This window comes from Panthera tigris, chromosome C1 (genome assembly GCF_018350195.1).
Source record: "Panthera tigris isolate Pti1 chromosome C1, P.tigris_Pti1_mat1.1, whole genome shotgun sequence".
Classification (NCBI taxonomy): domain Eukaryota; kingdom Metazoa; phylum Chordata; class Mammalia; order Carnivora; family Felidae; genus Panthera; species Panthera tigris.
In genome coordinates this window covers 7,249,564-7,267,743 of record NC_056667.1, presented here as the reverse complement: position 1 = coordinate 7,267,743, position 18,180 = coordinate 7,249,564, and the positions used below count along the sequence as shown (strand labels likewise).

The 18,180-nt window shown below is 42.8% G+C and overlaps 1 protein-coding gene across 6 annotated transcripts in view; it reads right to left on the bottom strand.

Moving 5' to 3' along the window:
• The window catches only part of KIF1B (kinesin family member 1B), a 144,129-nt gene extending 126,271 nt beyond the window's left edge, over positions 1-17,858 (bottom strand). The window contains exons 1-2 of one of the 6 annotated variants that reach the window (XM_042997509.1): positions 17,552-17,858; positions 1,094-1,274 (exon numbers count right to left, since the gene is read on the bottom strand). In XM_042997509.1, coding sequence (XP_042853443.1) covers positions 1,094-1,199 — 106 coding nt within the window. In that variant the 5' untranslated portion in view covers positions 1,200-1,274; positions 17,552-17,858. Of the gene's footprint in view, positions 1-1,093; positions 1,275-8,433; positions 8,454-17,551 lie in introns of those variants that run through there. The other 5 variants (XM_042997510.1, XM_042997506.1, XM_042997511.1 and 2 more) reach the window with 5 other exon arrangements.
• Between the last annotated feature and the right edge of the window lie 322 nt (positions 17,859-18,180).

Below are 18,180 nucleotides of genomic sequence, written 5' to 3'. Positions count from 1 at the left end.
TATATCAAAACATCACGTTGTACACCTTAAATATATAATTTTATTCCCCACTGGTAGAATTCTCTACAGAGAACACTGGCAAATGGCCCACACATAGAGGAGATCAGAATGGTTTCCCCAACAACTAGGCATTAACTTGTGTGTCCGGAAGAACTATGATTCTGCTTTATCACAAAGTTGTAGGTTTCAAGACAGTAGAACCTACCAGTATTTTGAGTAATAATTTGCCTACAGATCCATATCAATTAATTATTAATCCAAGTACAAAATAAACCAGCTTAAGTCATTTTTCACCTAAGCAATTATATATAAAGAAGTTCAAAAGTAATGACTTCAATTTCAATAATAGATAATTTTATTTGTAAAAAAATTATAAGCAAATGATTACTGATAATTTTAGTAATAAATTTGTGAGTTTATTACCAATTGTAGCTATATCTGTTGTTCAACTTAAAGAATCACTGTAAGGAAGGAGAGTAAGTTTTAAGACCATCTTGGCAAGGTCAAGTGCCATTTAAAATGAAGAAAGAAAAATAATCTTAGAGCCTCAATAGATACATTTCACATCATGGTTAAGTATAAATCACTGCTAACACCTTTATTATCATTAAGTTTCAACGTAAGGGGCGCCTGAGTGGCTCAGTTGGTTGAGCGATTGACTTCAGCTCAGGTCACGATCTCATGGTTCATGGGTTCGAGCCCCATGTCAGACTCTGTGCTGACAGCTTGGAGCCTGGAGCCTGCTTCCAATTCTGTGTCTTCCTCTCTCTCTGTCCCTCCCCTGCTTGCGCTCTCTCTCTCTCTCTCTCTCTCTCTCTCAAAAATAAGATTAAAAAAATACTTTAACTTAATAACTCTAGCTAAATTAGTTGCATTTTCCAGGGATTTCTCAATTGTAAAGAACAAAAGAAATAGTCCATATTTAAGTATACGAAAGCAAAAATCACAGGGCGAAGCACTTAGTGGATCATTCAGAATAGCAAAGTCCAAAGTGTTAATACCCAAATGTTCATTTATTCTGTTCACATTAAGAAGGGAAAAGAGAAAGGATAGGAAGGTGAGATATAATTGATAGAACACAACATGTACTCACTGGTCGAGTTGCCTTGCATCTGAATGATGCACTTGGACTCTTTGCTGGTCTCTCGAGAATTGAAGGGCCGAACCCGCACAGCCACCTTCACTGAGGCTCCCGACATTCTGATGGTCTTGTTATATATATGCAGTCCAGAAACAAAGTATCAAATCTTCTTTTGAAGTTATGTGCAAGTTTCCTTCAAAAAGAAAATAATTCCACACAGGTAGTCAGAATCAAAGGAAGCATGGGCTAACGTGAGCCTAAGGGCCACTCTTGTACATCTTGGTACTATTTTTTTTTAAATTTATGTTTATTTACATTTGAGGGGGGGCAGCGGCAGAGAGAGAGGGAGACACAGAATCCAAAGCAGGCTCAGAGCCTGACGTGGGGCTCAAACTCACGGACCGTGAGATCATGGCCTGAGCCAAAGTCAGAAGCTCAACTGACTGAGTCACCCAGGCGCCCAATCTTTGTACTATTTCTATTTCCATTTCTAAAAACCTCATCCCTTTTCATCCTATAGATCTTATATGCTCAAAATTTTCCAAAATAGAAAATTAAACACCTAAGTTTATTTTCCTATTCAACTATCTCTTTCTCATACCTAAAAAGTCCCTAAACTTAATAATAAAAAATACATAACTACAAAAAAACAGGCATCTTTCTTGCTCTCTGTTTTTCTGGATCTTCAGTAATGTATGAAAAACACAAATGTTTATCTGTTAAAGAGAGTTCCTTACACAAGTAACTTCCCATCTGCAAAACCACTTATTATCTTCCTTTAAAGAAACGCTCTGAACTTCCTATACACTAATTACACTGTGAAACATTCAGTTACATGATATACAATTAAACAGCAAAGGATAACGATAAGCTCTGGCCAGCTCTTTCAACTTCTAAGTATCTCGGGATTCCTTTAATTTTCATGTGTATCTCATCTGACCCTTACAACCATCCTGTACAATAAGCAGAGAAGTTTCCAAGAGACCTAGGTTCTACCCTCTAATATGCTAGTGACTCATGGTAAAATCAAATCACTACATTTCACTACTGAATGAAGCCATAGGAAAAAATGTGGACATTTTTCAGAGGCATAGTTTCCCTCCCAACAGAACAAAACAAACATTATTCTGTGAAAAGAACCCACGTAAGTAATTTCCACAAGAAACAACAGATCTCAATCTGTACTCTATCCATTATATAAATGTCCTTGAGAAGAACCAAACAAAAGAAAAAACTAAAATAAAAACACATTTAAGTCCAATTATCGGGGAACCCCAAGAAACCTTCAATCTAATTTTTCCCACATAATTAAGTAGAGATTAGGAATCCTAAACTACAGCTTTACAACTGCTAAGGCTTTCCAATAAGAAAAGGCAAAAATCAATTAATCAAAACAAAACAAAATAAAACCAAAAAGCCACTCTCTACCCTAGCATTACCCTATCTTCTTTTCTTAGCAGCACTATGTGAAATTCCTGTGCTTTGGAACATGCTTATTGTCCGTCTCTCTCAACTCTGTCCAAATGCTCAGAGATCTCATTTGCTACCACTTAGACCACTGCCTGATAAAAGAGCTCGGTTTGTCGAAGGAGTGAATTAATGAATTGCAGTTGACCCTTGAACAAATGGGTTTGAAATGTGCAGGCCCACTTGCGCATGAATTTTTTTCCATAAATACAGTAGAACATTATAAATATATTTTCTCATAGGGCACCTGGGTGGCTTAGTCAGTTAAGTGTCTGACTCTTGATTTTGGCTCAGGTCATGATCTCACGGTTTGTGAGCTTTTTTTTTTTTATTATTAAGTTTTTTAAAGTTTATTTATTTATTTTTGAGAGGGAGACAGAGTGAGCAGAGGGGAAGAGGGAGAGAGAGAATCCCAAGCAGGCTCCATGCTCACAGTGCAAAGCCCAATGTGGGTCTCAAACTCATCTATGGTTTTTGAGTTTGAGTCCTGCATCGGGCTCAGCACTGACAGCAAAGAGCCTGCTTGGGATCCTCTCTCTCCCCCTCTCTGCCCTCCCCGGCTCGTGCTCCCTTGCTCTCTCTCTCTGTCTCTCTCTCAAAATAAATAAATAAACATTAAAAAATGTTTAATGTATTTTTTCTCATAATTTTCTTAACATTTTTTCTCTTTATCGTAAGAATATAGTATATAACACATGTAACATACAATATACGTGTTAATCGACTTTATGTTATCAGTAAGGCTTCTGGTTGACAGTGGGCTGTTAGCAGTTAAATTTGGGGGAGTCAAAAGTTCTGTGTGGACTTTCCACTACGTGTGGGGGGAGGGCACTGCTAACCCCCCACATTGTTCAAGGGTTAACTGAGAATTATCTGTTCAAGTCCTCTGCCTGGTTTTGTTTCACATAATTACAATATTTATTGATATTAATCTTTTTCATATTTGCTGGAATGTTCTTCCAGTCTGTTTCCTATTTTATTTAACATTCAACAGATGGTTCTTGTTTAATATATCAAACATTTATTGTAATGACATCAAATAAAAACTTAAAGTTATTTGCCCTCCCAGTCAATATAGCATCACCTATAGTCACTAGCTGAGGACTTTGCCAAAAGAGAGTTAATGAAGCATTCAGAAAAAGAAAGACATGGAACACACTTTAACCCCCACACAAGAGTTCACAGTGATTTACAGCCACCGTCTGAACACTCAACATGCTCCATTATCTTCTCCCCCAAACTCGCAATCTCTGCCCATCTTCCCGTTTCTATCTGACCCCATATCATAACTCTTGGAGTCATCTTTGTTTCTTTTTCTTTGAATCCTTTTATTAGTATTAAAATTATTAATGATATGCTATATAAAATTTTTAAGTTTGTTTATTTATTTTGAGGGGGAAGAAGGGCAGAGAGAGAAGGAGGGAGAGAGACTCCCAAGCAGGCTCTGTGCTGGCAGTGTGAAGCCCAACGTGGGGCTCGAACTCACCAACCATGAGATCATGACCTGAGCCGGGATCGAGAGTCAGATGCCTAACTGACTGAGCCACCCAGGCGCCCCTATGAACTTTTAAAACATAAATTTGCAGGGTACCTGTGTGGCTCAGTTGGTTAAGCATCCAACTTTGGTTCAGGTCATTATCTCGCAGTTCGTGAGTTCAAGCCCCGCGTCGGGCTCTGTGCTGGCAGCTCAGAGGCTGGAGCCTGCTTCTGATTCTGTGTCTCCCCCTCTCTCTGCCCCTCCTCTGCTTGTGCTCTGTCTCTCTCTCTCTCTCAAAAATAAACATTAAAAAAAAAACAAACACATAAATTTTCTATCACTTCCTTCCTCTCGTTCTCATTGCCATCACCCCTAACCCACTGCCACTGCCTAACCCTAGTCTTCACTACCTCATGCCTACCATACCGGTAATAGTGGAACTAATCTTAGACCTTTTCATTTTAATCCAACAGTCCTTCCACAGCCTTGCACAAAACTGAATCACACAGGGGTCTTTTGAAAAACAAATGAGCCTGGTATTCAACAGTCTTGAAAAAGGCCCCAGGTCCGGAGTTTTTGTTTTCATTTTTCAAAGATTATGTTGCAAATCTCCAGCTGAGAACCCTGCAGTACGCAACTGCTTAACCTTGCTGCAATATTAACCTTTCTAAAGCATGACTGTCCATTTCACTTCCAAACTCAAGAATCTTCTCTTATTCCCAGTGCTTACAATACCAAGACCAAAGTCAAGGTACTCTGTGTTCTAGTCCCACACACATGCTCTTTCACACTTGTGAACAATTTCTCCCCTACAATTTTAATTTTTCTCCTATTTGATGCCCAGCTCCTGTCTTACTTCTTCCAAAATGACTATCCAAACATTGCAAGAATCACTGGTATTTCCAACAGCACTTACAGCCCAAACACATTATGAGAACCCTGCTATCATTTTATGTGACTGCATTCTATCTTGTATTGTTCTTTAATAGATTCCCAAAGTGAAACTCCTATTGCTTCAAAAAAACTCTTTCAACTCGGGCTTCTTGAAAAAATGGCTAATTCCAAGTCTGGTCAAGAAATTTCAAGATGATCCTGGGACATTTTAGTGTGATCACAAGCAGGAAGCCTATCAAAGATGAACAGAGTCAAGGCAAAAGCACACCAGAGCCAACTCAAAGGCACTCCCCAAGATGGAATACTTAAAGCATTAAAATGCATTCATGAAAACCACAAGTGGACTGAAAAACATCAAATATATAAATTCACGAGTTGAGGGGCACTTGGGTGGCTCAGTCAGTCAGTTAAGCGTCCAGCTTCGGCTCAAGTCATGATCTCACAGCCCACAGCTGACCACCCAGCCTGGAGCCTGCTTCGGATTCTGGGTCTCCGTTCATGCTCTGTCTCTGTCTCTCTCTCAAAAATAAAATAAAACATTTAAAAATAAACAAATTCATGAGTTCATAATGATACTTAAAAAAGAAAAAAAAACTCATTCTTAAAACTGGCAAATAAAATAATTGAGCATACACCTAGCCTGTATATCCTGTATAAACTATAGTCCACGACAGCCAAATGGTTGGTGAGGGCTAGCTCTTCTCACACACACACAAAAAAGTCCAGCTAATAAACGCAGAAGAGGTGACAGAATTGGAATGTCACCATGTTTCCAACCCTACTGATATAAAAGCTCTCCGCAACAACGGTCACTAGCCACACACACACACACACACATACACACACACACACACACACACACACACACACACACACACACACACAAAAGCCATAGATGAAAAAAGGTTGGTTGATGTGGGAACATTTTTCTTTTATTTATTTTAAAGGAGAGAGCATGAGTGTGCACAGGGGAGAGGCAGACAGAGGGAGAGGGAGGGAGAGAGAGGGAAAGAAAGAGAGAGAGAAAGAGAGAGAGAGAAGGAAGAGAGAGAATCCCAAGCAGCCTCTGTGCCATCAGTGCAGAGCCCGACATGGGGTTCAATCTCACGAACCCTGAGATCATGACCTAAGCCAAAATCAAGAGTCAGATGCTTAACCAACTGAGCCCCGCAGGCGCCCCAATGTGGACACGCTGTATTGCTTGGATTAGGCTGACGCTATCTGAACCAAATAATCAGTCCCAGTGTCACTAAAGGGGGGACACCTGGGTGGTCTATGCTTCCATGCATGCTATACACAGCACCACCTAGTAAGTATTCTTATCCCACCCCCTTTAAAACAAAACAAAACAAAACAAAACAAAACAAGAGATGAAGCCTCAGCTCTAACCACCTAGGAGAGCAAATAAAAAATGTAAATGACTCTTAAAAGATACAATCAGCGAAAACCAGAACATAGAAAAATCTACACGTCAAGTCACCCAGTATCTTCCGATAAATAACATGCAGAGGTAATAAAAGGAACTTGTGTTAGTTATAAGATAAGTGCAATGATTTTTTTAATCAAGAAAATCTGCAAAAACACATTTCTTAGATAATCATAATAGCCTGAACATAGACTCAGTATCTGATGATGTTAAGAAATTTATTAGGGGAAGATACAAGAAACAGGTTTGCCAAAATGTCCACCATTACTGAATACTGTCGATATTTCAATTAAAAAATCAAAACTTCCTTCTTTTGTATTCTACCCAAAGCCTACCAAGTACCGAATGCTGCCGACTGATTTACAGACAACAAAGAATAAATCTCCTTGTGCGTATTTAGATATAAAGAGCTATGGATTTGTCACTAGGAACCGAAATACTAACGTCTCTAATATCTGCTTATTTCTTCCGTCCATCGAATCAACTGCCAAATCACATAGCTTTTACCTAGAAAATCTCTCCATTTCCACCACTACCATCCCTTTTAGATTTTCGATATTTCTCACCCAAGATGGTTAACTTTCACCACTTTCTCTCTTTCTTCCTTCCACCCCCATTCGACTACCCAATACTGCCACTTTCATCTACTCCATCCATAACCAAGCAACACGGCCAAACTGGCCTTCCTGAAGCACAGGTCTGTTCATATCAGCGTCCACTTAAAAGTCCTCAAAGCGTCCCCACTGTCTACCAAACAACGGCTGAACTTCCCACACTGCATTCAATGTGTTCTGCGACATAAACCACCTACTTTTACAAACCCACAAAACACTGCCTTCCATCCACATTCCTTAACAACCACTCACCAGAGGGCTTCCTGAAAGTATCTCATGTTTTTCTGTGCCAGTGCCTTTGCTCCAACGTTCCTTCTACCCACTGTGACCTTCTTCCTCTACCAGTCCAATTTATTCTTCTAGGATCTTCTTCTATGCCACCTATCTCTAAAGCCTTCATAGAATCTCCCTACCTCCCAAACCAAATGCTAATGCTTTTCCATTTAATACTACTCAAGTCACTGGCCTTACCTAGGGCAAGTAAGTTATTTACTTTTCTTATCTCTACTGTAAATTTTAAGCTCCTTGTGGACAAGAACAGAATTTTAGTCATGTTTCTAATCCCCTAGCTACGGGGGCTTGAATACAGTAGTTAAAATATTTTGGTTGAATTCCTAGTTATTGTATCAACGGACTGATGCTTGAAGGGCATTAATAAAAACCATAAGTTGTTCCAAAATAGAAACAGGTATTTGATCAGAAGGAAAAAGGATAAAATTAATTTCAAATTCTTTCCTAATTGAAGTGTTAAGTCATTCTTTTTTGGAAGTGATAAGTACATTTTAAAATTGCTTTTCCCTCTGGGTGCCTGGGTGGCTCAATCATTAAGCATCTGACTTTGGCTCAGGCCATGATCTCACGGTTCGTGAGTTTGAGTCTCCTGTTGGGTGAGCCCTGCTTCTCTCTCCCTCTGTCTCTCTGCCCCTCCTGGGATTCTCTCTCTCTCTCTCTGCCCCTCACTCACTTGTGCCCTCTCTCTCAAAAAAAAATAAATAAATAAATAAAATAAAAACAAAAAAAACTTCCCCCTCAAATAAATAACAAAATTACTTTTCCCAAACAATTTGAACCTAAATATGTATTTTGTTTCTGATTTAATTGTCTTGAGGTAAAACTGCAACCATCTTCACAAGCGAGTCAAAATTTTACATAATAATAGGAAACTATAGTTAAATGGACTATAGAAAGTGTTACTTTGTTACTTCCCTACTACTATAAACAGTATCTCTTTTATAGTAGAATTACATCAAAGAATCACAGCTTCAAAATTCCCAGGCTGTTAAAGAAATATTACCAATTACATAAATCTGAAATCAGGTTTAAATTCCAATGAGAAACAATTATTACAGAATACTTTTAGGAGGTTACAAGAAAACAATACTTCTTAAATTTAGCATAAAAATACATTTTCCAAGCTTTGAACAGCCAAAGGAAGAAAGACAGGAAAGACCATCACATACTCTAAATCACTTACACGGCCTCAGCTCTAGACTGTGCCTCTGACCTGTTTTCCTTCCTATGACACACAATTAGAAGCATCAGGAAAGCGGAATGGAGCAAAAATTCCAGAAGCATTCGCTAACAATAAAGGGAAAATAAAACAGTTAGGTCTAAGTTATTTGAATTTTTCTGAATTTTGCCCAATTGCTTAACTTTGATCTTGTGCAACTGAACTTGCCCTCAGAGGTTCCCTGGAGTATTAAGAGCCTAAGAAGACTAATTTTCAAATTAACCATTCAGCAAAGTGAGTAAACAGGAACAAAATACAACTAGCATTTGGTTGGTCTGTTTTTGTAGTATCCCTTTTCTATAGAAAACAGCGAAGATTATATCCCCAACATATAAGTCAGTTCATGTCATTTCCTCTCTTTAAAAACCTTCCACTGGTTTCCATGGCCTCAGAACACACCCTAAAAATCCAAGGGCCTCCGCAATCCAACCTGCTTCCCCAGTCACCATTTTCACTGCCCAGCTTCAAGCCTTCTTCCCCACCAAGCACCCTCTTACTACACCAAACACGCAATTCCTGGAAGCCCAATCCCCCTTTTCAACCTGTTACATCCACGTCTTTCCAGGAGAAGGTCAAATGTCACCATAAAGCAAAAAGCATTAAGTCATATATTCCTTAACGTGCCCCTTTTTGAGCCAAAAGTGATACCTTCTTTCTCTTTGCTCCTTAGAAATGTTGTGTTGATTCTTCCATTTTTCTACTTATTCCATTCTGCCCGATGTTGCAATCAGTATTTCACTTAACTCTCCTACACAGACACATTATTCAATACATATATGTCACAACTGAAAATAGAATTTAAATAAGAAATTTAGATTTTTAAATTCAATATTCACACAATTTGCTATATAGCAGCAGATTTACAACAGCAATAAGCACTCTATTTCAAAGATCATCTTTTCCACTGAATTATGGTTTCAAGAATGAATTATAACTTGAAGAATGAGTGGGTACCCAAAAGTAAGCATCAGCAGCTAATGAGACCATTTTGAGACTCTATGAAAACTTCATTATTATAAGTTTCACATCTCTCAATCCAATACTTTCCCTGAGAAACAGATTTTAGGATCCAATACTCTGTGTCCCTGATCATGGCTATACTGATAAAATGGCCCACCAAAAGGTAAGAATTTTTGTATGTGTATGAGTTACCTGTCTATTCTTGGTCTTTGACTCTATAAACAAAAAGCAGCCATGAGTCAAGCTGTGAAAATTCAAAACGAATCACATGTTGGAAAAGCTTCTTTCTGCACTCTAACCCAGTGCCAAGAATCAGACTGCACAGAAAGTCTCCTGACAGATCAGATTTTCAATCTCAAATGGGGTTAAACCAGCTCACCCAGGCTCCCCAACTGTTTTCTTTTAACCGCTATCTAAAGTAAGTTTTAAAATACAGTTTTAAAACTGTCACTGCAGTTTTAAATAAAAGGAAAAGATGTTTTTCAAGGACATTTTTTAAAAAAGTAATCCAACCCGCTTTTCAAACTGAGAATACAACATTAAAATATAACCAGTCTTTTTTTATGAAGGATATGACTAATATGGTTCAGATATATAACTTTATATAAAGATAAATCTGAGCAGAAAACTCATTATTTGTCACTACAATTAAGAAATCTAAGATCCTCCTTTCCACTCGTAACATGATTTTTTTAAAATGTTTTCATTTATTTTTGAGGGACAGAGAGAGACAGAGCATGAGCAGGGGAGGGACAGAGAGAGACAGGAGACAGAGAATCTGAAGCAGGCTCCAGGCTCTGAGCTGTCAGCACAGAGCCCAACGTGGGGCTCAAACCCACAAACCGTGAGATCGTGACCTGAGCCAAAGTCGGACATCTAACCAACTGAGCCACCCAGGTGCCCTTCACTCGTAACATGATTTTATTCATAAACCAAGAGGTGCATCAAGAGACAACAGTTCCTAGGCGCTGGCTCAGTTGGTAGAGCATGTGACTCTTGATCTTGGGGTCAGGAGTTTGAGCCCCATGTTGGGCACAGAGCTTACTTAAAAATAAAAATAAATAGGAGCAGCTGGGTGGCTCAGTTGGCTAAGTGTCTGACTGTTGATTTTGGCTCAGGTCATGATCTCACAGTAGTGAGATAGAGCCCCCTTTAGGCTCTGTACTGAGCGTAGAGCCTGCTTAAGATTCTCTCTCTCCCTCTGCCCCTCCCCCACTCTGCACATACATGTGCACTCTCCTAAATAAATAAAAAATAAATAAGAGACAACAGCTCTTGTGGCTTAAAATAAAGTATTCCAAATGACAGTGATGTTTTTTCTTTTTTCTTTAAAAGGACAGTTAATACTAAACTCTAGTAAGTCAGTTCGTTCTAATACCTGAAGCTACATCTCATAATTTTATTTTGGCAGATCTGCTGGGAATTCTGCCACTTAAATTTCAACATTCCACTGAAGCTCTTCTATTGTCAAAGTGAATGACAGACAACACCTCCTCCTGGCAATGTCCAGGCTAAAGTCAACTCAGCTCGGTCATAGTATAGAAATGGTAAGTTTCAATCAGAGGTTAATTCAAATTTGGTATGAGTCAAGGTTCCCTCCTTCTGAAATCTGCCCTGACCACACCTCTGCAGCTACCTGCCCGGGAGGTAGCTTACTACCTGGGCAAGAATGCAGGTCAGACTTTTCCGTGTGTTGATAATATGCCAATCTTGATAAACCAGCACCGAAAGTTTAATAGATATGTTTTCATTTAGATGACAACACAGAATACAAGTATTCCAAACTCTCACAAGGGTTAAATAATGAGTTTTCTGCTCTGATTTATCTTTATATAAAGTTATATATCTGAACCATATTAGTCATAGCCTTCATAAAAAAAGACTGGTTATATTTTGATGTATTCGCAGTTTGAAAAGCAAGTTGGATTACTTTTTTTAAAAAGGTCCTTGAAAAACATCTTTTCCTTTTATTTAAAGACCTGTTAAAAACACCGAGTGTGGGGGTGTCTGGGTGGCTCAATTAGTTAAGCGTCTGACTCCCGGTTTCAGCTCAGGTCATGATCTCACAGTTTCGTGGGTTTGAGCCGCGTGTCAGGCTCTGTGCTGACCGTGCAGAGCCTACTTGGGATCCTCTCTCTCCCTCTCTCTCTCTCTCTGCCCTTCCCCTGCTCACAGTGTCTTTGTCTCTCTCAAAATAAAAACATAAACTTTAAAATATTATAAAAAATGTGGTGCCTGGGTGGCTCAGTCAGTTGAGCGTCCGACTTTGGCTCAGGTCATGATCTCGTGGTTTATGGGTTCGAGCCCCCGCATCAGGCTCTGTGCTGACAGCTCAGAGCCTGGAGCCTGCTTCAGATTCTGTGTCTCCCTCTCTCTCTGCACCTCCCCACCCCCACTCACACTCTGTCTCTCTCTCCTTCAAAAATAAATAAACATTAAAAAATTAAAAAAAAAAACTCTTAGTGTATGTATATAACATATGTATATATCAGTATGTCTATAACACATTTCTCTTACAATAATATTCAAATTTATTGAAAAAAAGTTTCTCTTTATGAACCATTATATATAGCCATTATATGTGTGTATAATTTACCTTTCCCTTTTTCCCTTGACTTCTAAAAGTTTCAAAACTAAATTATAATAACCACATTACATAAATTGCTGTAATGTGTTTATTTAGTTTTTCCTCCTGTTACACAAAGCTTTGTTTTTTATCTATACTTTAACAGCCCCTCTGTATTTATGGTACTTGTGGTAGGCTGCTCAAATCCTTTTTAGAAGCGGTAAGTGGTACAAACCGTAAACAAATAAAACATTCCGGCAATAAACCTATTCTGCTATTTAACATCAGAAATATGTTATGTCAAAATTCTAGTTCCTAAAAACAGAAGCCTTTAAAAATTATACAAAAATTTGTGTTGAATGAATTTGAAAACAGTGTTGAGTGGCCAGAAAAGCAGGCCAAGATCTGAAACCAGATCCACCAAATAGAAGCAGACGAAAGCTCAATTAAGGAGGGAGTGTGAACTTCCAGTACTGTGAAGGCATGAAGTGTGTCCCCTGGTTTTGGCAGTAAAAGGCTGGAAGCCAGAGCAAGAGCAGGTGTCAGCAAAGTGAGGGCCACTGAAGCCAGTCTGTGGTGGGCTGGGGAGTAATTAGGAGGCTAGAAAGTGGATACAAGTATCCTCCTTGCTTCCAGAACTGGACAGGAGAGTAACAGCTAGGAGGAAACACGAATGAAGGAAGGATTCTTCTCCCCTGCTTCCCTTTTTTTATTAGGAGAGATCTGCATGTTTCTATGCTTTATTCAACAGCTATTTACTAGGTGCCTAGGTGCCTGTGACAGGCATTTCTAGGAGTCTGGGATAAATCAATGAATGAAACAGATAAACATCCTTGCCACGGAGGAGCTTACATCCTAGGAGGGGAAGTGGGGACACTAAAATAATAATTTATACAGAATGCTAGCTACATGATCATAAGCATTACCAGGGAGGGAAAAGTACAGCAGAGGCAGGTGTCTGGTGGGGAGGAACGCTGTGCAGGTGCGTAAATGAGGTCAGGTTGGGCCTGTTGAGGTGATGAGGTGTAAGCAAAGACTTGAAGGAGGTGAAGGAGTTAGCCAAGCAGCGTTCAGGGAAGAGCACTCTAGGTCCGAGCAAAGGCCCTAAGGTGGGACTGTGGAGAAACTGCAAAAGGGGACAGGAGTAACCAATACGGCAAGTCCCTAAGACTACAAGGCAGTGCTAATATCCAGGACACAGGCTGAGGGATTAGCTAAGTCAGGGGGAGTAACTCCTCACGACACTTGAGGAAAGAAGGTAAGAAAGAAGGCAGAGAATTCTGTAAGTAGAGGAAAGGGAAGAAGGGGTGGGGGAGATCATGCCTTCTTTTCCCTATGAGGTGGTAGGTAAGGTTTTATGCCAAACATGGGGCCGTGGGGAGGCTTGAGTAAGGCAGTCAAAATGTTAGAAAAGTCACTGTGGAAGACAGGGGAGGGAGCTGACCAGAATTACTTCGACACCAAAGACAGGTTCGGAGGAGACCTAAGATTCCGCATTAATCGTGGCACTACCCCCTAGCACTGTGAGATTTCTCCCTGGCAGACTGAAAACAGAAGGTACGGATGGGAAGACGGATGCAAGGCTGGCATGTGCATAATGGGCCTGGCAGAATAATGAATTAGAAACTGCAAGTGCCAGTCAGAAAATAGCTAGAGCAATGCGCCCCACGAGTCACGCGGAAGGAAAAGCTGGAAGAGGCTGCTGCACCAGGAGACTTGAGGTACAAGAGCACACAGAAAAAGACGATAGAAGTGAGAGCTGTAAGTGATCAGAACTTCATCCGGAGCCGCAGGCCAATCTGAGATCTGAAGACAAACCTGAAGGCTACGATAAGTGAAGAAGATGTGGCCACAACAGTGAGTTATGGGAACATGGGAGCATGAAGCCAACGTTTGCTTGAGCTGAAGTCAAGGAATTTTACAGGTAAAGGTAGTTACAGAACTTCAGTATAGCCGTTAGGTATTTCTAATGACTCGGGGTGGGAGAGTCACTTAGCCTGTTTCTTCATCTGTAAAATGGGAGTCATAGTATCTGTTTCGTATGGTTGTTACAAGGATTAAAATAGAGGGGCGCCTGCGCGGCTCAGTCGGTTAAGCTCATGATCTCACGGTTTTGTGAGTTTCAGCCCCAAATCGGGCTCTGTGCTGACAATGTGGAGCTACTGGGGATTCTCTCTCTCTCTGCCCCTCCCCACTCACGCTGTCTCTGTCTCTTTCAAAATAGGTAAACTTTAAAAAAAAATTTTTTTAAACAAGGATTAGTGAATAATGCAAAGTGCTTGGAAAAGAGCCTGGCACATTAGAAAGAGCTCAATGAGAATAAGCTATTTTGTCAATATTGTTGTTGTTACTGTTTATACAGTCATTGACATCTGCCAGGATGATGTCAGAAGTTCAGATGGAAGGGAGAACTAATCCAAGTATCAATGATATCAAACAGAGCAATGGTAGAGGATGGTACAGTTGAATGATATGCTTTGGCATAGACAACGTGGTATTAAATATCAAAAAAAAATTTTAATCCATCGTTTACGATCTTTTGGCTTCAAACACATATACAAACACAAAGCAATCATAAAAGTACCAACTGAGTACTAGAGAAGTATTATATGACAATACAAAAGGGAAAAGGCTCTGACTATAAAAACCATGGAAGCCATCATGGTATGAGCAGTGGTACATTAAATTGTACTAAAACGTAAAAGAGTTGGGAGTTAACTTTATCCTACCATGCCTGTATACAAACAGAAGTTCCTTGAGGGTAAAGAACTAAATCTCTACATGCACTGTCAATAAACTGGTAATGAATGTCATAAAAGTGAGCATAAATGAATCAATGGGCCATTAACCAAAAAGTCCACCTCAAAGAGAAGCCCAAGGACTCTTTTGCAAGGTTTTCCTTGCCACTGTCACATCTGCTTCGTTCATCTTCTATTCCAAGGAGCTGCACAAAGAAAAGTTCTGGAAGTATGTATTTATCCATACTTTTATGAACTCCAGAGATACACCAGTTTTCTGTTTCAACAAGGCCATCTTTCAAAGAGAAAACTACATGAAATAGACAGGCTAGAGTTTCACTTCAGAGCCTTGTAAAATTATATCATATCAGTTTACAAGATCAAAAGGATATGCTTAACTCCTGGAAAAGACCTGCTGTGATTAGCAGCCTGGGAAGGAGTTTACAAACTAGGAAGCAGGGGCCTATTGTCATCCTTTACTTTGTACCCAGAACAAGCCCTTGGCAGGGAACTGGGCTAGAAAGCCTTGGTCTTGGAGAGACTCTGTTGGCACTCTTCTTGAGAGTTTATTCCCTGCACAAATTCAAAGTGGGAAAGAGCAAAGAGAAAAAAGGAAAGCTGCATTCATATCTGGTCTTGAAAAGAAAAGTGGTCTGTTTAAAGCCTTCGAAGCTGTACTTAATTGGATAAATTTTGGGAAAACATTCATCAGAGCAGAGCTGCACAGATTCATAAAATTCTGCCTCCAAATCAGATTCACAATCAGGTCTGATTTTATTAAATGCTGAAATTATATTGAACCACAATTCTTCAGATCTTTTGTACTAATAGAGTAACTGTAAAAATTGTTTAACTTAGAAACAGTTCTTAATTGGGGCATGGAATTTTAAAACAAACATTCTGTATTTCTCTCAAGTTAAAGTAATACAAAAAAAAAGCACTAGCTTCTATTGACGCCATTTTTGGTTCAACTAAGTTCTACAAGAAAAGCTTAACAGTAAAAGCAGAAAAATAAAGTATTAAGGCTTTTCTTAGAAAGCCCTATCCGAAAATTTTTAGAGAGTTCAACTTGACAAGTTTACAGGAATTTGTTCCACAAGAAATAGAGTTTGAAAGCAAAGGGCACCAAGAAGACAGGCATGGCACTCTCCAGGTCCTGTCCACCCTGAGCACGTAGGAGAAAGACCGACAGTCTCACACTAAGTTCCATCACTGATCATTTCCGGATCTGTTTCACAATCCCGAGGTGTGTACGATCCTTATACTCTACCCTCACACGGCAAGTGAACTCCGCTTGCCTCACAATCCAACAGCCACACCAAGTTAATTAGAAAAGCACCACCTCACTTAAGAGAACACAAGCTAAGATTTTATTATGACTAAGCTAAGCCGACAAAATGCCAGCCTTTAAATAAAATATCCACCATGATATCACTTAAGAGCTATTCAAATCCAATGACCGTACTTCCCTAGGCCTCAGACAGACCCATCTAGGACACAAAGCAACATATTCAGTGTCGCACAACAGCTGCCTAGAACAGAAAGAGATAGGCGAGCAAGGGATCTGTTGACAATCTAATTTCAGCTACCTCCAGATTCCACAAAGGTGACAACGTGCATCGTCAGAAATACTGCTGCACGCCTCTCTCACTATGAGAATATCCCGGCTTACTAAACCTCTGCGTGGTGAGCTACTCTGAGAAATCCATCCCTGCAATGCAATTAACACTAACTGGAAGCCTCCAGACGGGAAAACTGGCCTTAGCGATCCTCAGATGTGCCCGTGTGCATGTAAGGCATCACCACCAGGCCTCCACGGCCACAGCACGGGCCACACAAGATGAATACGCAGACACGGTATTTCACCCCAACAAGAAGGGCATCTTGAAGGCACTTTACCATAGAAGCTCACGTAGCAATTCACCACGGAGAAAAAGTGATCTGGGGAGCTCAGGCCCGGTTTTAGGGCCGGAATGCGCTGTGTTGCACGAACAATGACTAGCTTGCTCGAGCAGGCTCCCAACCCCCACGGCTCGGCTTCTGGTGCGGCCAGTCACCCTGAGAGCTGCCAGGGCTGTCACTCGGTGCCTTCCAGCAACCGGACTTGGCTACTGGAGGATTTGTCAGATCATCCTCCCAATATGGCTGCCAGAGTAATCCCGAGCTGCTGCTCGACGCCGAGACCACAGCAGCCTTCCTCGCGGCTGGCCAGCATCCCGCACGCCCCCTCCCTTCCACCGCGCTCCTCGCCAGTCCTCGCGCCCTCGGCGGCGCCCCCCCACCCCCACCCTCCGCCTCGCCGAGCCCCTTCCTACCTCCATCTGGCAAAGGGGCACAACCACAGTCCCAGTGTCAGCCCCGATGCCAACCCTGACGGGGGAGGGGGGAGAGGGGAGAGGGGATGGGGGAAACGAGACCGGAGGGGCTTCCAGGCCGAGCAGCGCCCGCTCCGCGGAGCTGCAGTGTGCGCAGAGGGCGCAGGCAAAACAGACCCGCGGCGGCGGGCAGGCTGACCGCCGGGCACAGCCGGGGCCCGGCAGCTCAGGGGAAGCGGAGGGAAGGTGCGGGTCACTGCGGGGGACCCAGCAGGCCGCTGGACCCGAGCCCGGGGGCTCGCGGGCCCAGGGAGGGCCCCCCGCCCCACCCCACCCCACCCCACCCCACCCCAGTCCGCGCCCGCTGGGGCGGCGCGGCTCCCGCCCCGCCCGGCCCTTCCTCCGCTCAGACCCCGCCCGGTCCCGGCCCGCCCCTCCCCCCCGGGCGGCCCCCTCCCCAGCCCGGCGGCGGCGAGCCAGCCGCTGCCCGCCCCCCGCCTTACCTCAGCCGCGCTACGGACCGACGGGCGGACGGGCGGGCCGGGTCAGCAGGCGACACGGCGCGCGGGGGCGCGGGGGGCCCGGCACCGAAGCGCCTCAGCGCGAGCAGCGGCCGCCGCGAGCCGCAGGGCACCGCTCCGCAGCCCCATCACGCAGCGGCCCGGCGCCGCATCGAGGGCCGCGGCGCGGGGAGGGCGAGAACACGGGACGCCGGGGCGCGGCGGCGACGGAGCGGGCGGTGGCGGCCGCAGCGGACGGGGAGCGGCTCGGACTCGCGCTGGCGCCTCCCAGGGCTGCCGCCGTCTGACTGACCCGCGTCGGTCCTCGCGAAGCTCCGCCCGCGGCCGCCCGCGCCGGACACCGCCCCGAGCCCGGCCACCGCTCGTCACCTCGGCCCGCCCCGACGTCCGCGATTGACGCGGGGGACAGCCAATCGGAGCTTAGAGCTCGAGACTGCCGGCCAATCGCAGGGTGAGCCGGAGAGAGGTTGGGGCGAGGAGCTGCGGAGATGCCGGGGCGCCTCCTGGTGGCCCGGGAGCCGGCGGGGGTGCGGGGCTACTGGGCTTGCGGGGTTGGGGAGGCCGGCGCCCAGAGTCCCCTCCCGGTTGACCCGCGAAGGACGTTAGTCGGC